This window comes from Delphinapterus leucas, chromosome 10 (assembly GCF_059928025.1).
Source record: "Delphinapterus leucas isolate spDelLeu-1000000601 "Yukka" chromosome 10, BTC_Dleu_Yukka2, whole genome shotgun sequence".
Classification (NCBI taxonomy): Eukaryota; Metazoa; Chordata; class Mammalia; order Artiodactyla; family Monodontidae; genus Delphinapterus; species Delphinapterus leucas.
The window spans coordinates 103,188,679-103,215,539 of NC_143138.1; the positions used below are offsets into that span (position 1 = coordinate 103,188,679).

Consider the following 26,861-nt stretch of genomic DNA (forward strand, 5'->3'; position numbering starts at 1 on the left):
CTTAATGATAAAAAGTAATATTTAAAAATAATCCTTGCAAAATGGGAGATAATTTTGCAATTATGCAAACATGCAAAAACTCAAAATACAAAAATGCAGTACATAATAAAAAGACACCCCTCCCCCGCCACACACACACACTCAAGAAAAAGAGAAAAACAGGCAAAGGATACACAGACAGGTCCTTCCTAATAGACATGTAAATAAACACTTGATAAACATTTGGACAGGAGCTCAACCTCAGAAAGAATCAAGTACATGCACATTTCGCAAGGAGGTACCACTTTTTACCTCTCCTCTCAGAAAAATGGAAAAGGCCTGCCATAGTAGAAACAGCTGCTGGCATGTACCGTATGTGGGAATGCGGATCGAAATTCCAAGCTCTCCTCAGGTGCACTTCACAGAAACACTAGAAATAAAAGCTAAACTGCAGGGTTCTTTGGGGGGAAAAAAAGCAAACTGCAGAACAATATATAGTGCATGACTTTTTTGTTTTAAAAATGTTTGTGTATGGCGCTTCCCTGGTGGCGTAGTGGTTGAGAGTCCACCTGCCAATGCAGGGGACGCGGGTTTGTGCCCCGGTCCGGGAAGATCCCACATGCCGTGGAGCGGCTGGGCCCGTGAGCCATGGCCGCTGAGCCTGCACGTCCGGAGCCTGTGCTCCACAACGGGAGAGGCCACAACAGTGAGAGGCCCGCGTACCGCAAAAAAAAAAAAAAAAAAAGTTTGTGTACGTATAGAAAAAAACCCGGGAAGACATATGCCTAATGAATAACAGCGGTCACTTCCGGGAAGTATGAGAGACCGGGGTGGTGAGAGGGTACTTTTCACTTTATAAACTTGGGCTAATATTTTAAGGTGTTACGTGCCACTTTTGTAATGTAGGAAATAATCATTCACAAAACCTTTTTTCTTTTCTCTGCCTTGTTCCTGGTTGGTCTCTCTCCCTGGGATGTTCTCCCCTTCAGATCTGCCGGGAGAACTTCTCTTCATCCTTCAAAACCCCAGCCAAAGATACGAGAGGAAGCCTTATCTGAAGTCTCCCTCCCCTCAGCCCCTCAGAGCTCCCCAGTTCCTAACCAATGTCACCGAAGGACAAGGCCTGGCTGTGGGGCAGACAGAGCTCCCTCTCTCTTGCTGTGCAGCTTTGAGCAAGTGGCTTAGCCTCTCTGAATCCTGACTCCTCACCAGTAAAATAAGACCACACTTTGCAGGGTTGTTACAAGGATAATATGTGGAAGGCAAAGGTTCCTCAGTCCTTGGAGAGCTCACCCAACAAGGAGGTCGCCTGCTAATGCCATTTCAGTCAGTGGGCTTCAGACTGAGCCCTGATGCCCGTCTCCACTCCTAGAAGCCCAGGGTGTTTGGGGACCTCTTTGTTCTTCCTTCCCCACAGCACCGAAGGCTGCCAGGGATGGGAGGGCCGAAGGGACGGCCCTGGCTGTTCAGCAGGTGCTTTCAGCATTTCCTCGCATCCGGCCCCCAAGCGGGCAGGGTGCCCTCAGATCATCCTCCTGTACAGTGGCGGACACTGAGTACAAGCAGGGCTGGGGCTCCCACTCCCTGGGTGGCTCCCCGTGGCGTGCAGGCTGGAGCGGGGGCGGGGGTCTTCTCCCCGGAGACGGACGTGGTGGACCCAGCCCAGCGGCCTCCTCCTACCACTCCATCTGTCCCCCCAGCCCACACTGCAGGGCTCCCTAGGGGACCCTGGGAAAATGCCGTCCTTATTCCTTCTCCCTGCTCCTCCCCCCAGACTGGGCTGTGCTGACCTGGGGGGAGGGCTGTGATCCAGGTTTCCCAGGCATGGAGGGGATGCTGGGACGGCCCCTCCCCTTCCTCAGAATTTAGGGATGCAGGGGACGTTTCTACACATTCCCTGAGCCCCCTTACACTGCCCAGCTCCACCCTCACCCACACAGCAGCACGCTGGCCTCCTCTGTGACCCCCCCGGCCTCCAGCTCATGCTCTGCAATCTGTCTCTTCAGCCATTGGGATCTCTCATAACCTTTTAATTTCAATTATGAAATATTTCAGATAGCCAAAAATATAGCTAACAATACAACAGCCCCCCTCCCCGACCCCGTACTGATTTTCTATTCTGTGTAAGAAATCCCCACAGGGACTTCCCTGGTGGCGCAGTGGTTAAGAATCCGCCTGCCAATGCAGGGGACGTGGGTCCGAGCCCTGGTCCGGGAAGATCCCACATGCCGCAGAGCAACCAAACCTGTGCGCCACAACCACTGAGCCTGCATGCCACAAATACTGAGCCCACGTGCCACAACTACTGAGGCGCAAGCGCCTAGAGCCTGTGCTCTGCAGCAAGAGAAGCCACCACAATGAGAAACCCGCGCACGCAACAAAGAGTAGCCACCGCTCCCCGCAACTAGAGAAAACCTGCATAGCAGTGAAGACCCAATGCAGCCAAAAATGAATAAATACACAAATAAATACATAAATAATAAAAAGAAAAAATATATATATATATATAAAAGAAAAAAGAAATCCCAACAAACTCAGAAGCTTAGAAGCACACAGGTTTCTGTCTCACGGTCTGTGGGTCAGGAGCCTAGGCGCGGTGTAGCTTACGGTCTCACACGGCTGCAAGCAAGATGTAGACCAGGGCTGGGTTCTCATCAGAGGCTGGACCAGGGAAACACTGATCGGCTGTCACAGCAGCTTCCTGCTTCAAAGCCAGTCAGAGAAAAGACTCTGCAAGAGGGACCAGCATGACGGAGTTTATACAATGTCCTGCAGTCCCAGAATGACACCAGGCCCCGCTTCCCCCGGGGGGGGCGGGGCGGGGTAAGCCTAGAACTGGAACTACTGAGTCAAGGGACTCAGCACCCTCACACTGACAGGACAAGGCCAAGAATTTCCAAACTTCTTGTCCCAATTAACTTTCCCACCAGCAGGTTTTGGGAATTTCGCATCCTCACCACCACTTGGTCATGTCAGCCTTTTACATTTTTACCAGTTTGTTGGGTATGAAACAGTCTCGTTGTGGAGAGATCTTTCTGGAACATGCAACTGATCACGTCCCTCTCCCTCCCCCCACTTCAAATCTTCCCAAGGGCTCCCCAGCCCGGGACACATCCAAGCTCTTGGGCCTGGCATCTGAGCCTCTGCAGCCCTCGTCCCCTCAGGCCCAGGCAACCCCTTAATGTTTCGAGGTTCTGACTTTATGAATTTATTAGGAAATAATCAGCCAAACAGGTCACCCTTATGTTTTAAATGTTCACATGAAAGAAGCGAATGCCTTTGGCGCACAAAAAGTATGGATGCAGCATAACTCCACATCCAGTGATGATTCTGGGGTGTAGCCCAGGGTTCCTGGCCTTGCTCTGGTGACACCTGGCCTGTCGTGTGACTGCAGGAGTTTGGCAGCGTCCCTGGCCTCGCCCCACAAGATGCCACGAGCACCCCCTCCAAGTCATGACAATTAAAAACGCCTCCAGGGCTTCCCTGGTGGCACAGTGGTTAAGAACCCGCCTGCCAATGCAGGGGACATGGGTTCAAGCCCTGGTCCGGGAAGATCCCACATGCCGCAGAGCAACTAAGCCTGTGCGCCACAACTACTGAGCCCACGTGCCACAACTACTGAGACCGCACGCCTAGAGCCCATGCTCCGCAACAAGAGAAGCCACCACAATGAGAAGCCCACACAGCGTGACAAAGAGTAGCCCCACAGAGAAAAGCCCAGGTGCAGCAACGAAGACCCAACACAGCCAAATAAATAAATAGATAATAAAAATAAATAACATTAAATAATAAAATAAATTTATATTTTAAAAAAAGTGCCTCCAGTCATTGCAAATGGCCCCTGGGGAGGGAGCACCGTCCCTGTTGGCACCAGCAGTTTAGAAAAAGATAAATTCCTAGTGCACCCAGGGCGGTGCAGACTGAGAACGCAGACGTGTTTGCAGTTGCACGATGAACACCTTCCCACCTGGAAATGTTTTCCATGGCTGAGGGCTTTGCATCATTTGGAAAGACACCCACTGTCTAAATCCAGGGCTCTTCACATGAGTGAGGCTGAGACCGGACGCCAATGCCGCCGCCCCTCGCACCACCCCCAGACCCTGCCGGAACGAAGCCCTTCCGGCCCTGTCCAGGTGTCACCCGCCCCCGCCACCCCCGCAGCCTTCCCAAATGCCCCAGACGGGCGTCGCCTCTCCCTCCAAAGCTTGTTGTGTGTCTCATTCTCTCTCCCACAGCCTGGGGCGGGGGCTCCCTGTGTGGGGTGGGTGAAAGGGAGGTGAGTCAGCTGAATTCAGCACCTTTGGGGACACTGTGCCCCGATCTGCAGCCACGGCAGGGCTGCAGGCCTCGTGGGGGGCTTGTGTGTGCTTGTGTGCACGTGCATACGCGTGTGTTTGTGCGTACAGGCGTGCACTGACGCGTGGGGCCTGGGTCTGAGCACGTGTGCGGAGGGTGCTGCCTTGTTGACCGCCCCATCTGAAAGGGCAGCCCTCTTTCTGCTTCTTCCTCGTGGCACCTCTCACTGCCTGACGTTAGATGAAACCTCCACTTGTCATCAGTTTCTTGTATCTTCCCGCTAGAGTCAGCTCCGTAAGGGCAAGGCTCCATCTAGTGTGTTCACTGGCACATACACCTGCGGCACCTAGAAGAGTGTCTGGACCACAGCACAGGTGTGATAGGAGCACAAGAAACATGTGGGGTGGGTGGGTGGGTGGATGATGGTATGAATGTGTGCATATGTGTGCCGGCCCTCACTCTGAAAGACACTTCAGGCTTCTTTGTTCTATACTTTTTCTAGGAAGACGTAGGAAGCCCCCCAACTCAAGCTGCAGAGGCCCATGGGTGTTGGGGGAGCCCCTGGGGGTCGAATTCTCCTGGATGCTTAGGACCAGTTGTTGGAATTGGGATCAGAGCCCTTCCCAGGGCTGTTCCCGGCAGTGCTGGGCTGGGGTCTACGGCACTGTTGGCGGGGAGGTGAGAGCTGCTGCCCTGCAGGCTGGCACACGTTGGACCCTGGCGGTGGGGAGGGTGGTCCCACAAATGATGGCTTCTCTCAGGCAGTGAACGCCCATCTGAGGCTAAATATGACCTCCAGAGACCATGTGGCCCACCCGCAGCGGGTGTTACCTGGGTGGGGATTGAGGGTAAGGATGCAGGGGACCCAGTGGGCACCTGTCCACTGGCTGGGGGTGTTGGGCTGCAAGTTTTCCTGGAGGTCCTGGGGAGGAGAGGCAGGTCTGAGCCATGTCTGTGTTGGGACCTGAGCCGAGATCGTCCTGTTGCGTTTGGAGAAGACAGGCTGCCCCCCACTCCCCTCGCCTGTCTGGCCACCCCACCACCTGCCCGGTTCCCACCAGCCCACTAGCGTGTATGCTCCTCTACCCTTTTCCCATTCTTCCTCGGACCATCTGTCTACCAGTCCTCCCTTCACTCATCTGTCAGTCTGTCCTTCCACCCATCCGTCTAGCACCCCCCGCCCCCCCGTTATCCACACTGATGTAGTTAATTTACACCAGCAAGCTTTTCCTCCGTTCTAAGCTGTCCTCACAGCAACCCTATGAGGAAAATACTATGATTACCCCCATTTTACAGATGAGATGCGGAGACCGAGGCACAGAGAGGTTAAGTGACTTCCCCAAGAACACAGAGCTAGGAAACGGCCGTGCCGCCTGACCTGACAGGCCGAGCTCTCAACCTCCCAGTCTGTCCGTCTGTCCATCCACCTACCCTTGTAGCTGTCTATCACTCAGTCCCTTCACTCACCGGTCACTGTCCATCCAGCGGCCCATCCATTGCTGTCACCCATCCATCCTGAAGGTAATGCGGTTAGAGAACCAGGGGCCCTGAAGGGAGAGAAGGCCTGAACCGCCCATCTGGCTGGGCTGGGGTTGTTGGGGGGTGGGGTGGGCTGCCCCAGGCTGGGCAGGGCTGCACAGGGCTGGGGGGAATTAGCCAAGTGACTGCCAGGATCATCTAATTAGGAACGCTAGTGATAAGCAGATAGGATCAGGGGTGATTAGAATCCTTTTAAAAAGCCACTCCATTAATTACAGAGACAGAGAGGGGCCTCTGGCTGCTCAGAATACCAAGTGGCTGCCTAATCGCCGCCATCAGCTCACCCTGGGGAGAGTCCTGGGACCACTGTGTGACCTTGGGTGTGCCCTGCCCTCTCTGGGCCCCCCGTGCAACAGCTCAGGCTCTGCCTGCCATCCCCTGCTCACCCAGGGTCCTCTTTCTCTTCCCAGGCCGTGGCTTCAGGGTGGGCCAGGGAGGCTAGGCTGGCTACCCAGAGGGGAGAAGCCCCCCCCCCCCCCACCGCTACGGCAAATGAGGACAGAGAGGCTCAGAGAGCGAAAGTGATGGACAGCCAGCAAGCCGAGAGCGGGATGGGGCGGGGGGGCCTGAGCGAAGGTCGCGTCAGCTCAGCCCTGTTCCTCTGGGCGGGCCCTGAGGAGGGACCCCAGAGGCCCCTGCCACTCCCACCGGTCTCTGTCAACACTTTCGCTGTAGGGCCTCAGAGGACACTAGTCCAAACCCCTTGCAGAAGGGGAAGTCACCTCGGCATGCAGCCCCCGAATTCCACAGCATCCTTTACGGGGTGCTTCCCTTCCCCTCAGTAATGGGGAGGCTCTCCACCCTCAGGGCCCCATGGCAGTGAGGAGCTGGGGTCTGCCCTTCCCCGTGAGTCCTACTGGGTGGCCTGCTCTCTGTGCTCTTGGGGCCCCCCAGCCCGTCTCCATCCCAGCTGCCTCCTGCTGCCCACCCGAGAGGCCTCAGGCTGAGCACAGGACCTGGGGGCAGAGCAGGGCAGGGAACCTGCTGAGGGGCTCCGGAAGCATCGGCGGGGCGGCCAGAGGAATTTCTTCCGCGGGAGGCCAGTGGAGGCCAGGGTGAGCCTCAAGCAGGGTGGGGAGAGGCAGCGTGGGTCGGGGGGGAAGCCTCTGTAGGGTGCTTGGGCACCTCAACACCCTGGATCCCGTGTCTCAGCTTGTTGTAACCACCCACGCACTGTCCTGATTACATTGTTATGAGGCCCCAGGCTTGTCACCAATATCACATCCCCCCATTATTACCATCACCACAGCATCCAGCATCCCTGCCTCCACCCTCATCCCCCCACGGTTACCCTCATCGCCACCATCACCACTGCCATCAGCACCACCACGACGGCCCCCACCTGAACCAGCATCACCATCACATCACTAGCGTCACACCACCACCGCCACATCCCAACTCCGACATCACCTCCATCACCTCAACCAGCATCACCGTTACCGTGGCCACCATTATGCCCATCGTTACCAGCGCCTTTACCAGCACCAGCACCGTCACCACCACTTCCATCTGCACTGCCACCATCCCACCTCTGACATCACCTCCATCACCACCTCCTTCCCCACCACCACCGTCACCATCACCACTAACTGCCTCATTCTATCACTGTCGTCACCGTCACACCGCTGTCTCCACCACAGCCAGGGTCTGTATTACCATGACCACCAGCACCCTCATCCTTTCCATCCCCACCATCACCGCCGCCACCTTAACCTCAACAAATGTCCCAGTTAGCACGACCACCATTACTACATCATGACCAAACCATTATTATCATCACCACCACCTGCCTCGCCCCCGTTTCCACGGCAACCACCTTCCTCATCACCGCCACCATCATCTCCTCTATCACCACCACCACCACCCCCTCCAACACCACGCTGACATCACACCATCACCACTGCCTGTGTCGTCACCCCCATCACCATGCCCACCTCCACCACTACTACCAACTTCATCTGAGCCACTGTCACCATGACCATGTGTACACAGTTACTGTGTAACAGGTACAAGGACATTTAACACAAGTTTCCACAACCACTGGGTGACCTGAGGGCATAAAGATCAGGGAAGCAAGTCGTCACTGATGGTCTCGGTCTGCGGCTCCAAAGTGGTGGATCTCAAGAGCTTGCCTGGAAGCTGCTAGAATCTCGTGATATTCTGGGGAGCTCCCTCTGAATACCTCAGCCTGCAGCCCTGAAGCAGGGGTTCTCAGAGGGTCACCTAGAAGGTGCTGCAAACCTCTGGGTTGTCATCTGCCTGCAACTGCCTCTTTCTTTTCCACTTTCCAAATCTCATGTCTCTGCAGACTCTAAGCCGGAGCCACATGGGTAAGGGGTCCTCCAGGGTGTGGAGGAGACCACAGCAGAGGGCGGTGGTGATTCTGAGTCAGCAAGAGACAATCGAGAACGCCACGTCCGCGGTGCCGTCACCACCACCCTCGGCACTCTTGCTCCGGCTCGGCGTCACTCCTGCCCCATGTCATTCCCACTAACACCAGCACCCCAACCGTCCCCACCATCACCACTCCCACCAGGAGCGACGCCACCGCCGCTATTCTCTCTTCCCTCTAAGAGGACTGTGCCTCTGTGGGCGTTGTCCGGGACGCGCAGAGCCTTCCTGAAGGAGCGCCATCCCCATTCCACTGACACTGGCCTTGACCACGTGATGTAAGGCAGAGCGACGTTCATTACGTCCCAAGAGAAGTTCTAAGAGGCATCCCACACGTCTACCAGCTCTTACAGGCAGCCTCTCCGCCACGAGAGCTGCTCCCGAAGCCTGGGATCCGGGAGGGGAAGACGCGCCTTGGAGCCCTGGAGCCGCCCCAGCAGTGCTGACAAGTAAAGTGGGCGAGAACTGAGTGTCGGTCCCAAGCCTCTGAGCTGTGGCAGTGGTCCCGACCACCACTGCCACTGCCGAGCACAAATGGCCCCCCTAGCAGCCATTTCCATCCCCTCCCGTCACCTCCGCCATCTCCGTCAACAGCACCTCTACGGTCTCCGGTCCCTCAGTTACGTCGCCTCCTTTGTGGTCATAACCACCACCTCCACGAGCGGCTGTCTCCGCCGCAAGCAGGGCTACTGTCCCCACCAACACCCTCACCACCAGGGTCGCCACCACCTCCACCAGCACCATCCCAGGCTCCATCCTGCCGTCACCACGGCTCCACACCCCCCGTTGCCCCCATCACCCCTTCTGCCGCACGGACGCCCCACCTCGTCACTCTCCCCTCGGCCGCCACAGTCAACCAGAGCACCGCTGCCGCGCAGAACCGCGTGTGTGGCCATCTTTCCTCAGCACCAGTGGATGAGCCTGGCGAGAACAGGTTCTAGCTATAGTGAGAGAAACATAGTTACAAACACACAGAACTATTTCCACCTGCAGCCGCGCCCAGCGGAGTGATTCTGCCATTCCTTTCCTTGACCAAGCGATGTGTGAGGTGTGTCAGCACGCGTGGGCGGATGGACTGGGGACGGAGGGCAATTCGCGCTTTTGGCCAGGGCTGTGCGGGTGACAGCGTTTGTCATCTAGGGCAAAGCGTCTCCAGAGTCTGCTTTCGTACCTCCCAGCATGTGGGGTTGGTTAGAACACGCTGTCCCCTGCTAGGTGCCTGGAGCCCAGCAGCCATGAGTACTGACGGAAAAGAAAAAGAGGGAGAATAACAGAAACGGATGAAGACGAGAAAAAGGAGAAAGAGGAAGGGAGGGAGGAGGGGGAGAAGCGAGAGGAAAGCTATCTCAGTTAAGACGCGGCGGGCCAAACAGCTAAGTGCCTCACCGCAGGGCAGCATCTCACCTGGGGGGGATGAGGTGAAAGGAGGAACAGGTGTTAATCAGGCTTGTTAATTGCTGTTTCTAAATATACTCCAACAACAGAACAAGAATTAAAGACACAGGAACACCTGGGTCCAGCTGGTTACCTCGCACACATTACTAGTTTTCTAGGGCTGCCACGGCAAACTGCCACAAACTGGGCCACTTGAAACAACAGAAATCCATCCCTGCACAGTTCTGGAGGCCGGGAGCCCCCAGTCAAGGTGCCATCAGGGCTGCACTCCCTCCGGAGGAGGCCCTGCTCCCCCGGTGTCGGGTGGGGGGCGGTTTCTGCGTTCCCGGCGCTGCTTCCCCCAAGTCTCTGCCTCCCACTTCATGCCCCCCGCTCCCAGTGCGTGTCTGTCTCTTCTAAGGACTACTTGTCATTGGATCTAGGGCCCACCCAGATAATCCAGGGCCATCTCATCTCGAGATCCCTACTTTGATTGTATCAGTAGAGACCATTTTTCCTAATAAGAGCACATTCACAAGTTCTATGATTTGGGCAGGGACCTGTCTTCTGGGGGCCACCACTATACTCATTACCAACGCCGCTTATTTTTGTCACCAGGCTTGAGTGGAATGCCTCTTCCAATGTGCTGCCCACCTTGGCCTCAGACAGCCCTGGGTTTGCATCTCCCTCTCTCTCACTGACTTGCTGTGTGACCTTGAGTCTGATGCCGCATGTCTCTGAGCCTTATTCATTCAACAAACGTGTACTGATTGCCAAGCACCGTCCTAGACACTGAGGAACACCCCTGCCTCTGTGGGGCTCATCTCAGAGGATCTGACGGGATCACGGGGCACAAGCAGAATGAACTGAGGCCCCGAGCCCACCCCGCCCGGTCCCCCACTTCAGGCCCCTCACTCCACGCCAACCACCCAGCCGTTGGGCTAAGTGGACACACCCCAGGAGCCCTCACTCCCCTCCCTGACCCCTGGCCCGTGGCCCACCTCACCCAGCTCCTGTGGCTGGTCCTGCCTCTGCCCCGGGGCCTCGGCCGGCAGCCCCAGCAGCCGAAACTCCGCGTCTGGGCCGCCAAGGCTTGGCCTCCTGTGCAGGCCCGGTCCAGGTCTGGGAAATGCCCCGCCCAGGGCTGATGTCACAAAGGGCCAGCCAGCTCTGCCTCTGCGGGGCCTGGTGGCCGGGCCCCAGCGGCAGTGCCCTCCCCTCCCCCTGCCCCTCTAGCGGAGGTGCTGGTACTATGAAACGGTAACCTGCCCTGGAGCCAGCAGACTCCAGCCAGGCCCCCTTCGAGGGACCCAGGCCGCTGCTGCCGCCCGCGCCCACCGGCCACCCGGGGCCCCAGGCCCGCGTCTCCTCACCGCCCCGGCCCTCGGCATGGCTAACTACTACGAAGTGCTGGGGGTGCAGGCTAGCGCCTCCCTGGAGGACATCAAGAAGGCCTACCGCAAGCTGGCCTTGTGCTGGCACCCCGACAAGAACCCTGACAACGAGGAGGAGGCCGAGAAGAAGTTCAAGCAGGTGTCCGAGGCCTACGAGGTCCTGTCCGACTCCAAGAAGCGCTTGGTGTACGACCGCGCGGGCTGCGACAGCTGGCGGGCCGGCACCCCCTACAGCAGCCCCTTCGACAGCGGCTACACCTTCCGCAACCCCAAGGACATCTTCCGCGAGTCCTTCGGAGGCCTGGACCCCTTCTCCTTCGACTTCTGGGACAGCCGGCTCGGCAGCGAGCACGCGGGCCGGGGCCACGGGCTGCGCGGCGCCCTCTCGGCCGGCTTCGGCGAGTTCCCGGCCTTCGTGGAGGCTTTCTCAGCCTTGAACACCCTGGGCCGCAGCGGGGGCAGCGCCAGCCGTGCCACCTTCTCGTCTGCATCCTTCGCCGGCCCTGGCTCGGGCAGCTTGGGCTTCAAGTCGGTGACATCGTCCACCGAGATGGTCAACGGACACAAGGTCACCACCAAGCGCATCGTGGAGAACGGGCAGGAGCGCGTGGAGGTGGAGGAGGACGGGCGGCTCAAGTCCGTGACCGTCAATGGCAAGGAGCAGCTCAAACGGCCGGACAGCAAGTAGGCTCCGCCCACTGCCTGTGCCCACCGCTTGGGCGATGCTTAATAAACGCGCCGAGTGGGTTCACGGAGACAGCTGCCCGCTTGGTGGGGGGCGGGCAGCCTGGGCGCACCCGCGAGGCCCGGGGACGTGCCCAGCGCCTGGCGCAGGCTGATTTCGCGAGGACGCCGTTCAGGCGCGGGGGTTAGGAGCTCCCTGCGCCTGCGCCTGCGCCTGCGCCTGCGTCCTCGGCTCGTGAGAGTCCTGACCAGCGCCTGGCCCACCCGGCCTGCGGCTCCACGCCCACCAGCCGGCGAGGGTGCTCCGCCTGCCGCCACGCCTGGCTTTAGCCCTTCAGGGGCTCCCGCGGCTCTGAGCATAGACCAGGCTTTGTCCTCACCACCGGGCGCCGGGGGCCTGGCCACTGCCCACCCTCCCGGACCCTAACCCCCTGAGCCCGGCCACACCGGCCTCCCCTCCGGTCCTCCCCGGCACCAAATGTCTTGTGGCCTCTGGGCCTTTGCATGGCCGTGCTCCCTGGTGAAGGCCTCATGTCTCCCTTCCCAAGGAGGCCTTCCCTGAACCACCAGCTTGGCTTTCTCACGGCCCCTCCCTGCGTCTCCCTGCCCTTCCGCCTCGTCTGTGTGACTACCTGAGAGCCGTGTGCCTCCTCAGCCCTAACTGCAGGTCCCGGGAGCAGGGCCTGTGCCCGCCTCGTTCTTTGCTGTTTCCCCAGAGTCTAGAGCAGTGCCTGACAGTGAGGGGCAGGGTACAGATTTGTTGGAGGAAAGAACGCTCTTGCGTGTGGTGCGTGTATGTGTGTGTGAAGCGTCGGCAGGCTGGCAAGTCCCCGCTCCTTGGGGGCTGGAGCGGAGCCAGAAAAGGAGGTGATTCCAGGTTTGGGGGTTCCAGGCCGATTAGTCACGGCGTCCCTGGTTCCCAGGAAGAAAGGAGTGTGGGCCCGGCCAGGAAAGGTGCCGGGAATGCCACCTGGGCTGGCACATGCTCTGACTCTGTTCACCTATGCATCTCAGCTCCGAGCCCAGTGGCTGGCATGGAGTAGGTGTCTAATAAATGATGTGACATGAAAGAAGGTGGGAGCGCACTGTTTCAGAGAATAGCAAGAACCTGGGGGCATGCTCAGAGGACAAAGCCTGGGAGCTCATGACGGGAGGAGACACTGGGAGGCCGTGAACCTCGTGGGGAGGGTGTGGCCTGGTCACAGACAGACCCGGGGAGGCGGTCATCCCCATTTCCAGATGCAGAGCCGGATGACCAGCAGCCATGGTGGGGGCCAAAAGCCTAGAGGTGGGCCTGGGTGCTGTTCTCCAACGGAAGCCTCCTCAGGAAGCCACGAGGCATCTCCCTAAGGTCTCTAGGGGTTTGCAAGGCCACGTGGGTGCTGCAGGTGCCCTGGCCAGGAGGACACAGCAGACGACCTGCTGCACCTCCAGGCTCAGGCCCCCTGGGTCCAGCCTCCCGAAGCCCCTGGGACAGGCCGGCAGCTGGATGTCCCTTAACCGTGTTACGAGGCGGGCAGGAGAGCCCCGTGGCGTACAGAAGGTGGAGCCCCAGCTCCCAGTCCTGCGGTGGGACTAACTTCATCAAAGCCCCCACTACAGCATTAACCACCTGACCTCTGCCCCTGCCGACCTGCTAATTTCACCAATTACTGGCCAAGCACGGCTGCGTCAAGTGGGCCTGCTTAGCCCCGACAGCTGCTGGGCAAATCCAATTATGGTCCAGCAGCCTGGGCGGTCGCACGGTCCCGGGGCTGGTGTGCAACAGAGATCTGGGTGCTTGCAAGGCATGGGTGTTCATGGACACCCCAAGGACCCCAGGACTGGGCTCACCTTCGGCCCCTGCCCCTTCTCCAAGCTTCGCACCTGAAGGCGGTGTCTTCCCCCTGAGGCACAGGCCGATCGTGGCATTCCCCTGCTCCGGTCCCCCGTGTCGACCGAGCATGGCAGCTGCCGGGCCCGGCTAAGCGGGCGACATGTCCCTCTCTGCATCCTTGTCTCGACCCTTAGCCCCATTTGACAGATGAAGAAACTGAAGCCCAGACAGTTGAGGTGCAGCTAGGGGCACACACCCCAGATGAAGTCCTGCTTCCTAGCTGGCATCTGAGGCCCCTGCCATCCTTCCAGCCCCACACCTCGCCCACCCCACCGGCACGGCCCGCACCAGACTCTTAGCGGCCGTTTCCTAGGCGTGCTGTTCCCCCTGCCCGGGCTACCCTTCCCATCTCCTTTTGGCCTGTTAAATTCATCCTTGGAGGCCCCGCCCCTGGTCAGCACCTTGGGGAGGCCTCAGCAAGCTGCCCTGGGGCAGGACATTCTGGCCAAAGAACTTCACGGAGCCCCTTCTGGGCCTGGCTGTGTGCGGGCGCCGGGGCTGTGGCAGTGAGGAAGCCAGGGCGCCGCCCAGAGCCCCGACAATCCAGAACGGACGCCCTGGCTTGGGACTGGCTGCTCGGGTCCAGCTCAGGCCCACTTCCCGAGCAGGAGGGCCCTAAGGATGGGGCTGCATTGAGGCCCCTGTGCCACCGGCCCAGCCCCAGAATGGACCATGCTCATGAGGGGCGAGGCCCCACCTTCCACATGTAGGTCCCCACCTCCACTGCTGCCACCAGCTCCTTGGCCGCTCATCGCTCACCTGGACAGTGCACCAGCCTCCCCCCTTCCCCTCCTTCACCCTGTTCTCACCCCTGCAGCCACAAGGATCTTGTGAAAACCTGAGAGTTCTGTGAGACACTCAAAGGGAAAGCCAACTCCTCCCAGTGGCCCGTGAGGCCCCCAAACCTCCCCGGCTTCTCTGACACTCACTCTGCCCCAGCCCCACGGGCCTCCTCCCTGTCCTGCATACACACTGGGCACGCTTCTGCCTCAGGACCTTTGCACTGGCCGGGCCGCTGCCTGGAACCCTCCTCCCAGATCTTCCTCCCTCGGTCCCCTCTCTCCCTGCCTCCCTTGGGTCTCTGCCCGTCTCCCCACCCTCGCCTCACTGTGCTGTGGCGCCCCTCCCCCACTCCTCCTTCCCAGAGTGGGACTTTTGCACAGACTGGCTGGGTCCTGAAACACCCCTCTCCGCCCAGGCCCACCCACTCCTGCCACCACATCCTCAGGCAGACCCCTTACTACCCCTTCCCCTCACCACTCCTGGGTCCCCACACCCCTCCAGGGCCCCTGACTGTCTGAAGGGACCCAAATCCTGTGGTCTCTCCGTCGCCAGGTGGACACGATGGCATCCCAGCACGTCCCTCGGGCAGGAGGATTCGGTGACACTGGAGCCTTTTATGAACGAGGGCAACAAAGCCCTGTGGGGGGGGGGGCGGGTGTGCCGTGGCTCACAGAGCAGGTCTGTAGCCTCCAACTGTGCGTGGTCTGAGTGGCCGCCTGCGACCCCGAGGCCTGGCCAGGGGTTTCCACCAGGGCTCCGGCTTCTCCATGGATGCCGGCAGGCAATGTTCTCAGCCCTACTGAGCCCTCTCCAGGGCTTCTCCTGCACACTCTCCCCAGAGACTCGCACCGACCCCCAAAACAGGGAATGGCTATTTGCCCCCATTTTACAGATGGGGAAACTGAGGCTCAGAGGCTTACAGACTTGGACAAGGTCACACAGCCGCACTGGAAGCCCGTCTGCCCTCCTCCTCCTCCTCTCCCCCCTGCGCCCGGGCCTGGGGTGGGGTGGGTGGGGCCCAGGCAGCCTCCTGCCTGCCCCCCCACTACCCTGGCCAGTCGATGTTATCGCAGCTGATTTAATTTCAAAGACGGATTGAGCTGTGGCGGGAGGGAGAGCGGCTAATCGCAGCCGCCATCTGCCCCGTTGTCATGGGGATGGGCTCCCAGCAATAGTGCAGGGGCTGGACCCAGATAAGGGCACTGGAGTGGGCTGGAGGGGACTGCAGTGGGCGGGGCGGGGATGGGCAGGAAGATGGGGGGCAAGGAGAGACCCAGAGACCCAAGAGTGGAAGAGGCACAGAGCCACGAGGCAGACAGTTTGAGGGTGCCGAGGTGAGGAGAGGTGGGGAGGTACCAGGGGGCCGCTGCGGAACTGGTACTGAGCACGGGGCGGGGGCAAGGCTGGTGCGGGCGACAACGGGCGACGGAGGCGCCTTGCCCCCATTGCCCCTTCCAGAGCCCCGCTGTGGCCTCCACAGTAGCGCTCCCCCAGGGCAGGGCGCGGGGCATGTTCAGACCTCCCCAGTCCGCCCCCTTTGCCACAAAAGGGCCGCAGACCCCAGGGTCCCTCCCTGGCCAGGCAGGGTCCCAAGCTCAGCGCAGAGTTGGGGACCAGCTGTCCCCACCAAGCGCCGTTGGTCTGGCCTTTAGGACAATCACATCATCGAAACTTGCCAAGTCAACAATGGCTTCTTGAGGCTGCAGCGGGTCCTGAGCACTTACTGCGTGCTCTGCCCATCGCACAGCACCCGCGCTTCCCAACAGCCCTGCCCTTTTGCAGCACGGCAACTTGCAAGGAGCTCCCACTGTAGCTTAGGCAACAAATACTGACCCACCTCCCCTGGGTTCCAGGCCTTGGAAGGCGCAGGGACAAGACGCCTGGGCTCTGCTGCCTGCCCCGATGCCCCAACTGTCCTGGCTGAGGGCCGGCCTGCCTTAGATCCAAGGCCCCCCGGTGCCCCATCACGGCCGAGGCCTAGCACGTCCCACCCTTGGTCTCTGCACCTTCCCAGGTGCTGCCCCTTCCCTGGGAACTCGTCCCTGCCTGATGGGGGAGGGAGCCCCGGCCCTCAGCCACCTGCATGGGCCCCATTGCCCTCCCCACGCGGTCCGCCTCTGCCTCAGGACTTCAGATGTGCCCACCCACTGGGTGCTGGATGCCTCCGGCGGCCCCCAGGCATCTTGCGAGGACCCGGGGAGCTCCGTGCGGCCTGGGAGGCATGGGAGGCGGGCAGCGCTGGGCCAGGGCCGCCCTGCCTGCCAACCGCACTGCGCTGTCACAGCCCCCAAAGCAGGAACCTGGCACCGCCAGCCACTTGGGTCCCCAGGCACCGTGGTTATGCCTGCGGTCACCCAAGCAGCTGGTCAGGAAACCCCTGGGGTCCTGGGGTTCTGGGATGGCAGCAAGGGTATGTATGAGCCATCTCCTTCTACAGACGCTTGGTCCACCCTGTGCCATCCCAAACCCGTGACATACCTGCACGGGCAGCCCCACCACCACACCTCTGGCCACGCGGCTCCCACGCCAGAGTGTCCTTCCAACTCTTCACCATCAAGGCCAAGCGGAGCCGTCTTCCTGTGGCCCTGTTTCTCCTTCCTTTGGGACCCCGGGAATCAGCTTCTCGCCACTCGCAGGTTCCTGAGCATCTTCTGCCCGGCGTTCGAGACGCCAGCTCCTTGAGGGCAGGGCGCGGGCGGTGACCGCTGGGTGGAGAAAGCTATCTCTGCGGCTCCAGGGCAGGGTGGAGCAGGCCAGGCTGGGGGCCCCTTCCCCACTCTGCTGGGTCCCGGGTTGCCCTCCCCACCCAAGAGGTCCCAGAGCCTGGGCCTTCGACTGAGTTCCTTTAGGAAAGCAGAGCAAGGGTGTTAATTGCAAGAGACTGGTTCCCATACTTGTTTTAAATTGATATTTAATTAAAAAGTTAATTATTAATTAGGCTTATCAATTGGCTGCCAGTGGCCGGCTGGGAGAGGCTGGCTTGCGGAAACATCCACCCTGAGTGCGTCTGCGTTTCTCCGTGAGCCCGGTCAGCGGCACCGTCTCTGTTCACGTTAGTTCAGCCACAAATTTTGCTGCTGGATCTCCTTCCAGCAGGCCCGGCTGGTTCAGGAGGGTGGGTGCTGCCCAGACTGAGGACTATAGCCCGGCACTGCATCTTCATCTTACTTCTGCCCTGGGCTGCAGCTCAGGGATCTGCTGGGCGGCATCCTGGACGGCCCACGGATGCTGCCCACTCCTCGTGCCAGACGTGGACTTGGCATCTTCCTCCCCAGGTCTGACCCCCATCCCGGGCCCCTTCTCAGGGGTGGTCCCTCTGGCCACCCGGTTGCCCACCCAGGGTGCGGGGAATAACCCAGAACTCCTCCCTCTCTTCCCCTCCGCGCCCTCTGCCCTGCCCTGGGCTCAGCCTTCACAAGCCCCCTCTCCCGGAAGGAGGTGAGGATGGTCTGGGGCGAGAGTTCCCTGCAGGGAAGTTAGCAAGCGCGCAGGCCCTGAGGCAGCGGCCTCTGCTGAAGGGAGTGGGAAGGAGCTGTGGACAGGCCCGGGTCATCTCCGAGATGTCTGTCCGCTCTCTGAGACGGGACAACTGTGCAGAGGAAATCAAGAAGTCAGCTGGGGCCTGCTGAATGTGACACGCACGACAGTTAGCCGTGAGCCCCGGCTCAGGAGGAAGGTCAGGACCAGCGGTGAGGAATCAAGATCACTCAGCACATGCAATGGCACGTAAAGGCCTGAGAATGGACGAGCTCAGCCAGGTGTCAGCAGAGATGGAGGACGTTCCACGGACGTTCAGAAGCCAGAGAGCAGGGGGAGCCGGCACGGAGAGCGGGGCGGCGTGGGCTCCGTCTCAGTTCGCCCCCGTCGCCCCCTCTGTACCGGTTAGGGTTCTCGGGTCCCCAGGGACAGAAGTCCATCCCAGCTAAAGCGAGTTGAACCCGGGTGGGGCACTACTGAACGGGTACAGCCGGATTAAAGGAAAAGGAAATCCCGACACCTGTGGGAAGGCCAGGAACCCCGGCAGCTCCGATCGGGGGGCGGACTCTTCGGCTTGCTGCCGTGGGAGCGGATCAGCCCCGACGGTGCTCCACCCTCGAGTGGGACCGCTCAGGTGTCCACTGGCCCAGCACCTGCGGAGGAAGGTGGTCCATCCTCGCCAACAGCATCACCCTCAACTGTCACCACCACCACGTCCACCGTCACCCTGTTGCCACTGTCATCCCCAGAGCCTCGCCATACTTCGTTCACTCACGCAGGAAGGATTGGCGCGCCCTGTGGGCGACAGGCACAACGGTGGGTTTTGTCAACACCGTGACGAGCAGAGATCATTCCCACCTGCAATGGGAATACAGTCTAGGGGCAGAGAGGCTTTAACCAGTCACCCCGGAAACGAAGACTACAGCTCAGAGGGGCGCCACAGGGGCCAGACCAGACGCGGGGAGAGCGTCTAGGTGGATTGCCCCAGTTGGGAAGGTGCGAGAAGGCTGCCCCAGAGCAGGCAGGCAAGCGGGGGTGGTGCATCAGGCTGAGGGGCTTGCGTGTGCACTGCGCCTGCAGCAGGAGAGGCCTGTGAGCACGGGGCGGTGGGGGGGAGGGGCCTGGGAGGGGCCAGAGCTCAAGGAGCGGGGGGTCTGGCATGGGTGCTGCCACCTTGATCTCAAGAGCAGTGGTGACACAGAAGGGTGTGAAGCAGGAGGGTGACATCGGTGTAGCCTGTGCAAAGACCACGTGACAGCCGAGTGGCGAGAGGATGACAAGCGTCCAGCACGGTAGCTGGACCCTCGTGTCCTGCACGATGCTGCCTCAGACCAGGGACCATTTGACCACAAGGAGGTGACAACGGGAACAGAGCCACAGGCTCACTGGCTGCGCTCTAGTTCACGTCACTCAGAGCAGCTGATCTAAAGAGGAACAGCCTAGCCCTGGAGCCGTCCTGGGACATCCTGAGGGCTGGGGTCCAGTCCCATGGATGCGGTGCTGGCCCTGTAACCGGAGCACAGCCCGCGGGCGGAGGAAGGAGGCCCGTCCGTCTCGACGTCACCCCCTTGCAGAACTCCTGGCCCTGCCCCAACACCGGAGGCTTGGCCAGATCTGAGGTCCTTGTTCGGGGGTGGGCCAGGGACGCAGCAGCTCTCCCGTGAACCTGCAGTCACGCCACGCCGGTGGGGGGGGGGGGCAGCTCGGACCTGTGTGAGAAGAGGGCCGGGGACGAGGGTCTCCGGGACTCGAAATTCTCTGGGGCTGCTTCTTGTCCATCGAACTGGTGACAGTGACAACGGGACAGTTGCAGCAACCACGGCTTGACAGGGGCAAGGCGACTAAGGTCTCAGAGCCCTGGAGACACCCCGGTGGCCCCACCAGGCAAACCTAGAGCCACCCAAGTGCTGGCTGAAGGTGAGGCGAATCCAGAAAGGGTGGTGGAGGCAGCTTCAGCTTCGGGACCAGGTGCAGCAGGAGGGGCTAGTCAAGGCCTGTCGGGGCTCCGGGCCGGCTCCCACCCTGAACCGGACCCTGGGCCACCCTGGGCCACCGAGGCCACGAGCGGAGCTGAGGTGGGTGAGGGGTGGACTGCAGGAACCGTGTCTTGGGTTTGATGCTCTGACCCTGGAGGGACTGCCCCTCCCAGGACTGGCCGATTCCCGCAGAGTGTAACCCACCCACCGGTCCAAGAGTGTGACTTTCACATGCGAAGGAACCAATCTAGAAGGCACAGCCCCAGCACCTCCTCTATCGGGTTCTCCCCCTTGGGCCACCGTCTCCCTGCCTGAGTCACCCAGGGTCAGGTACCAGGCAAGCTGCGGCAGCCCGTCTGTCCCAGAGCCCATGAAATAACTCAAACCAGCCAGTGGTCAGCCTGCTCGCCCTGCCTCGCCCGTCCCTCCTGCAGAAACCACAGCAAAGTCTCCTGTCCCCGGTTCTAGGCTCCCCCCACCTCCTAACCTCCCCGTGCTTTCCCACGTGGCTCGGCGTGGCGTGGCGTGGCATCCCCCTCCTCCGGGACTGTGCTTAGAAACGACCTTTTCAACGGCAGCCATCTCCTGATCTGTGGCCTTACTGAACCTCAAATTTTCCCTGAATACACGCTATTTTTAACTGTACTGGGCACCTCTGCGGCCCACCTCAAGTCCTCCTGGCCGAGCTCAGGCCAGCCACGGCTCTGTGGTGACTGGCCCACCTGTGCAGATGCCGGCTGATGGCCCAGCTCGCTCTTGCCCAGAGCTGCTCTGACCCAGTGCGAGGACGCCCGCAGGACCTGCTGGGCACTTGTGTACATGAACCCTAAAGTTCGAAGGCTGGTGGATAAGCCTCACCTTGTCCATGCGGTGGGATGGGAGCCTATGGCTATGTCCCCTTTTGTCCCTGGGGTGGACGGTTCTCAGCACGTCCCTCGAGGTTTCTCAGATGGCCTCGGTGGAGTCTGTACCCCACTGACGGTGGATCCACAGCACCTCCTCTGGCTGGCTTTTCCCCTTGCCTGGCATCATGCCCCCCACCCCGCCCCTGTTCCCTGGGACCACTTCCCTCAAATACTTCCTGCACGCAAACCCCATTTTTCACGCAGATCCGAGGGCTGCCTTTCCCAAGGTCTGTGCTGAGATGAGGGAAGTCCTGTCTGCGGGGACTAAGGGCTCCTTCCATGGCCGTCCCCACGGGGCTCCTCCCTAGGAAGTGTGGTGACCACAACTGCTCCCTAGGGCTGTGAGACCCCAGAGGTTTATTGGTCAGGGTCCCGGCAGGAGAGAGGTGACACTCAAACCTCTCAGGTGGAAGGGTCTAATGAAGGGACTCTTTGGGGCGTGGTGACTTTACAGATAGCAGGACGCCATCGGCCCATGAGGACGAGCTCGCCCAGCCAGCCCTGGGGCTTCCAGAAGGTCTGACACACAACCGAGCCTGGGCTCACCTGAAACGTGGGGTCCCGAACAACCTCACGCCTGGGCAACCTCAGTCTGCCTGGCTCGTGGCTCTGGAACCTCGTCATGTGCCCGTACAAACCTTACCTGCAGCACGTCCAGCCTGGGCAACCTTGGGCCTGTACCACCCCTGACCAGGATCACCTCTTTCTGTGCCACTTCTCACTGCAGGCAGGGAAGGGGGTCCAGAGAGGGCACCCGTGTGGCCCCCAAAAGTGCCAGCAGCTGGGACAAGACAGGCCCAGGCCCCCTGCCACCCTTGAGTCAGGCCGGGCCTGGGCCATCCCCCGTCTTAGCCCAGCGTGGGTCTTCCGCACAGCCCAGCCAACCTGCACGGACCTTATCTTGGCCATCTATCGGGCCACCTGGACCAACCAGTCCTGCCAGAAACTGGATCTGGGCATAAAGGCCCCTCCCTGGAGGGGTGTGTGAGATAAACCCTCCACCTTCCACTGGTCTCTCCTGCTTGCCTGAGCCAGAGGGCCAGGGCCTGGGGTGGAGGTGCTGGGCGGGCCTGGGGTGGAGGTGCTGGGCTGCGGGTCTCCCCTCCCCTCCCCCACCGTCTCCTGTAACAGGCAAGGTTGAGTCTGTGCTGGGACTGACACTGACACCCCTCTCCCACCAACCTCCTGGGTCTGCCGGTCAAAACTTGGGCACGGGAGGGGGGTCGCTGGGGAAAACCAGGAGGCACCCAGGAAGAGGGTCTCATCTCCATTTGTAAAAACTGCCCTGACCCATCACATCAGGACACTGCTTCCCCTTCACGGGAGTCTCTGTCATGCGTGTCCCCAACGTGCCTGGCTTTACGCGCTCCTCAGACGGCCCTGGAGGGGTACGTGTCGCGATGTTCCCACTTCCAGATGAGGAAAACTGGGGTCAGTCGCCCAAGGTTGCGCAGCCCAAGGTCACACGTGGCCGGAAAGCCCTTTAAAGACAAAGGCCTAGAAGTGAAATCACTGGACCGAAGCTCCCACGGAATTGCAAGCACGATTTGGATTGACAAACTGGGTGCCAGCAGGGGTGCCCGCGGGGGGTCTCCCCCGGGAGAGGAGCCCTGCCCACAGCGCCCTGCTGCCGGCCACCGGCTCTACCTGGGAGGCGGGAAGAGGACTTGCTACTCTGGATGCTTCTCTTGGACCCCAAGCATCAGGTCCACGCATGTTGGTCATGTCTGCACCTTCTGGCCTGAATTCCAGGCCTCTGTTCTTCGCAGGCAAGGACAAGGGCTGGGGGCCACGTTTCCGCTGCTCCCTGCCTTGGGCTCCTCACCCGCAAAGTGGGGAGAGAAGGTCCCAGGGAGGACGTGGTGACCCTGCCGGACGGACACCAGCGCCTCCCGGCCTGATTCCAGCCCCGGAATGTTTCTCCTCCCAGGCCTGGCCTCAGGCCTGACTCCTGACACCAGGCAGTAAATAACTTTCCATTTGATCACCTCTCTTGGTGAATCTTTTGCTCTGGGGAAAGTGGGCGTATCCCCAGGCAAGGCCCCACCCGCCTGCCTGCCGTAGGAGGGGCAGCTCTGGGAGGTGGGGGGGGGGGTGTCTGGCATCTGGAGCATCTGTGCCTTTATCAAGAGCACCCACCAAGGTGGGACGTCTACACCCTGTGTCATCAGACTCCCCGCGGCCTTTGAGCCCAGAAGCTCATCCCAGTCACCTTCCCTGGCTTGGGGCGCCGCCCTCAAAGCGCAGATGGGAAGGCTGAGGCCGGCGGGGGCAGGGATTGGGTGCCCACCGCCCGCGGTGCCGGCAGGGGTCGGGGATGGCCACAGAGGCCTGCTCCGCAGGTCCTGCTCGACTGGGTCCCGTCCGTGTAGGAGGGATGGAGGCTGCTCCCCAAATGTGCTCCGCACCCCGCAAGGGAAACCCGCAGGTCCTCCGCCTGGAATGCCAGGAGACAGGCCCAGAGACGCCCAGCCACTGGCGCGGGCCGCCCAGCACCAGGGAGATCCGGTTCCGGCCGGAGGACAAAGCGGGTCTGGGGCCGGCCCGGGCCCGCTTTGGGAGCGGGCGCCCCGGGTCAGCTGGGGAGCGGGCGCGCGCCGCCAGCGGGCATCTGCATGACAAAGCGCGGCGCCGGTGGGAGCGGCCGAGCGGAGCCCGCCCGCGGCCGCAGCTGCCCCGCTAAGCCGCCGCCCCGCGCCCGCCGCCCGCCCGGAGCTGGGGGCGGGGGCGGCACGCGAGCCCGGCGCTCAGCTGTGTTTGCTCGGGGGGCGCCGCGCGGGGCGGCAGGGCTGCGGCGCGGGACAAAGGCCGGGTCTGACCGACCCCGCAGGTGGCGAGGGGGAGGGGAGGGCTGCGGCCCCCAGCCGCCCAGGCTCCCCCGGCGTCGCCTCCCCGGCCTGCGTTCCGGAGCTGCGTCCAGGCCCCTCCCCTGGACCCCGAGTTGACAAATGATGTCTTAGCTTGCTGCGCACCACGGGCTGCCGCTGTCCTCACGGCCATCTACACTTACTCTCCCCACTCATGCACCCCCAACGGGGTGCCCGCGTCGTGTCCCCCATGGGCCTCCGCTCCCACCCCCCTCCTCAGCTGCTTTCCCTGCGCAGCCCCTCAGGTCCACATCTGCCCTGACCCAGCTTTCTCCACCTCTCCATCCTCCCATCTTCCAGGTGCCTCGACCAAACCTAGGCATCTTTCTGACATCTCTCTGTGCTGGGCGGACCTTTGAAGTCTCTCCAGAATAGAGCCAACTGCTTCCAGCCCCACTGCTGCCCCTGGTCCAGCCCCCACGCCCTCTTGCCTGGACGGGTGCAGTAGCCTCCGTCCTGTGCTCCCCGCCTCTGCCCCAGCGGCCGCCAGAAGGATCCTGTGGAAACCAAAGGCAGACCTCACATCTCCACACACTCCCTTGGCTCTCACCTTACTCAGGGGAAAAGCTGAAGCCCTCACAGCCCCCGAGGCCCACCTCATCTCCTTCCAGCCCCACCTCCCACCTCCCTGGCCCGAATCTCTCCACTTCAGCCATACCTGTCTCCTAGTCATTCCTTGAGCAGCCAGGCCTTCAGGGCCTTTGCACTGGCTGTTGGCCCTGCTTCGATCACTTCACCGGATATCTGTGTGTCTCACTCCCTCAAATCCTTCAGGCCTTTACGCCGACGCCCTCTCTTCAGCGAGACCCTCCTTGGCCACCCCGTCTACAACGTCAAGCCTTCCGGGTTCCCTCTCGGTCCTTCTGGCCACGTGGCATTCCTATGCGGCACTCGCTCACGTACTTGCTCATTTTCTGTCCCCTGTGGACGGTAAGAGGCACCAGGGCAGAGACTGTCTCTTTTGCCCGCTGTTATGACCCCCAAACCTAGCACTGACTCTGTTACGCGGAGGCGTTCAGTAAATATTTGCTGAATGAATGAATAACTTGAAGCACTTACCCCTGCACAGCAGCGCTGCAAGGTAGGCCCCGTCGCCTCCGCTTCACAGGTGAAAGCACTGAAGCACAGAAAGGGCAAGCAACCTGCCCAGGGTCTCCCGACTAGGAAGCCTGGGAGGCAGGACACAGTTCCTAGCGAGGTCTCAAACTAGAGGCCCACACGCTGGTTTTGGCCCCCAGAAACATTTTCTGTGGCTTGAAGAGTTTCAGAAAAAGTTGAATCGGTTGTGGCCACTTAAAAAAACAAGAGGTTTTGTGTAAAAACCCAGACCGCCAGCTTTTCTCGGAGAATCGGAACCTCTGGCCACACTGGGTGCTCAGTCCCACAGGTGACCATGGGCTGGAGTTGGGCAGCAGTTGCCCCTCAGACAGGGTGTGGGCGACCCCACTTGCCTAGGCTCCCTCAGGCTGCTTCCCGCCCAGGCCCCTGTCCTGCGAGCTTTCGCTCCTCTGGGCCTCTGCCCTTCCGGGTCACTCTGCCTGGAATCCTGCCCCACGATTCTCTTCCTGGATGCCTCTTCCTTGTCACTCAGGCAGGTCTTAGCCCAAAGGTCCCCTCCTCAGAGAAGCCCTCCCTGATTACACTGGCTAACGATCATTATCTGAGATCCCTTCATCCATCTCTGGTGCACGCTGTCCCTCTTCCCCAACGGAACGGCCGTCCCAGGGGGGCAGGGCCCGGGTCAGCCTCGCCACACCTGTCCAGGAAGGACAGCACCTGCCCCTGCGGACACCTGTTGATTGACCGAATGAATGAATGAATGAGGGGTTCTCCTTTAGCGCTGCTGGTTCTGGGCCCTTCCCGGGTACCTTGTGCTCACACCTGTGCCCTGCCGCTCTCGGCAGGAGCTCACAGGTTGGGTGGCACGAGGTCGTGGGCCCCTTGCTAGCGGGACAGGCCTCAGTGGTTTCTGGTTCTGTGACCACCTTGAGGGGCTTGGGGAACCCTCTCTCACTTTGCCCCCAGCTCCTCAGGCTCTCGCCATGGACGCGGGGCCCCGAGTCTTCTGGGTCAGCACCAGGGTCGCCTCCTGGGGTTCCAGATGCAGCCCGGCTCCCGCCCGCCCGCCAGCCTCGCTCCTGGTCAGGCCGTGTCGCCGGGGAGCCTTCAGGAGTAGAAGGGCCAGTGGTGGGCTGACTGGCGCGTAGGCTCGAGATCAGGCCTGGCTCTAGCCGCTTCTCCCTGTGTGACCTTGAGCAACTTCACCCGCCTCTCTGAGCTCGTTACCCCCTCTGTGAACCGGGACCCCTGCCCGACCTGAGACTTGTGCCAGTCCCTGGGCTCACGCACGGCCACTAGCACACAGTAGGTGCTCAAGACAACAGTGCCCCCACCCCGTGTGTGGACGGACGCCTGGAGCCCAGCCCATGACGATCACTCCTCCCTGCGGGCCAGCTGGCCATCTGTGTGCTCACTCGTGTGTGGTCTTGGGTGACTCGGAACCGCGTGTGTGAATGCGTGTGGGTGGACACGTGTGAGTGTGTGTGGCGGTGGCGTCCGGGTGCCTGGAGTGGCCTGGCCGGTCCTCACCGGCCAAGGTGAAGTGGGTAGGAGCTGGCTCGCCCGCTCCCCCAGGTAGCCGTCGAGGCAGGAGTCTGCTGGGGCCGCCGCTGACACCGGGGCGGGCAGGTCAGCCTGAGCCAGAAGGGACTGGCTGGGGTGGGGGAGGGGAGCTGTACCCCAGGGCAGTCAGTTCCCAGGCCCGGCCCTGCCGGTCATGCTCCAGGTCCCAGGGCCAGCGCCCGGGGAGGGCGGCTGGACCCTGGCGTCGGTCACTGCAGCCCCGGGAGCCTCTCCTCTGACCGTGCCACCGATGAGGCCCCCGGCAGGGCAGGGCCCAGAGCCGAGCACTGGTCCCCACCCACCTCGTCCTCTACCTCAAGGCTGCAGCCCGGCCTCGCAGCTCCCACTGCAGGACCGCGCTCTGCACCCATGTGACTGTCCTCCCACCGGACTGGGGGGCTGGGGAGGGCAGGGACCCGCTCATGGTCACGGCCGTGGGGAGGCAGGACGCCAAACGCTCATTCAACTCACATCCAACCCTCCGTTGCTTGCTGATGGGATTCGTAGGCTGCGTGTGTGGTGGAGATGTGGCCATTTGCACCCGCGGCAGCAGCCTCGGAAGCTGTCCTGGGCCCCCAGCTTTCAGACGGGCTTAGAGGGACACACAGGCTCCGCACCCAGCCACCACTCTCCACGTGGGAGCCACATCCGACCTTCAGCCCCAGAACCAAGAGAATCTCCGCGGCTCCCTCCCGAGA

At 61.2% G+C, this 26,861-nt stretch overlaps 2 protein-coding genes across 2 annotated transcripts in view; one reads left to right on the forward strand and one right to left on the reverse strand.

The window, feature by feature from the left end:
- Positions 1–26,587, reverse strand: part of LOC149748328 (uncharacterized) — a 33,592-nt gene extending 7,005 nt beyond the window's left edge. Inside the window, exons 1-4 of the mRNA XM_089919897.1 lie at positions 26,478–26,587; positions 26,131–26,210; positions 25,556–25,705; positions 16,795–23,420 (exon numbers count right to left, since the gene is read on the reverse strand). Coding sequence (XP_089776023.1) covers positions 22,396–23,420; positions 25,556–25,705; positions 26,131–26,210; positions 26,478–26,587 — 1,365 coding nt within the window. The 3' untranslated portion in view covers positions 16,795–22,395. The remainder of the gene's footprint in view (positions 1–16,794; positions 23,421–25,555; positions 25,706–26,130; positions 26,211–26,477) is intronic.
- On the forward strand, positions 10,944–11,661 carry DNAJB8 (DnaJ heat shock protein family (Hsp40) member B8). The gene has a single exon (XM_030759399.2). It carries the CDS (start codon positions 10,969–10,971, stop codon positions 11,659–11,661), a length of 693 nt encoding a protein of 230 aa, XP_030615259.1. The 5' UTR covers positions 10,944–10,968.
- Positions 26,588–26,861: the final 274 nt, after the last annotated feature.

Bases quoted from the DNA above. Each gene is read 5' to 3' on its own strand.
- DNAJB8 (XM_030759399.2), top strand. From the start codon at position 10,969: ATGGCTAACTACTACGAAGTGCTGGGGGTGCAGGCTAGCGCCTCCCTG.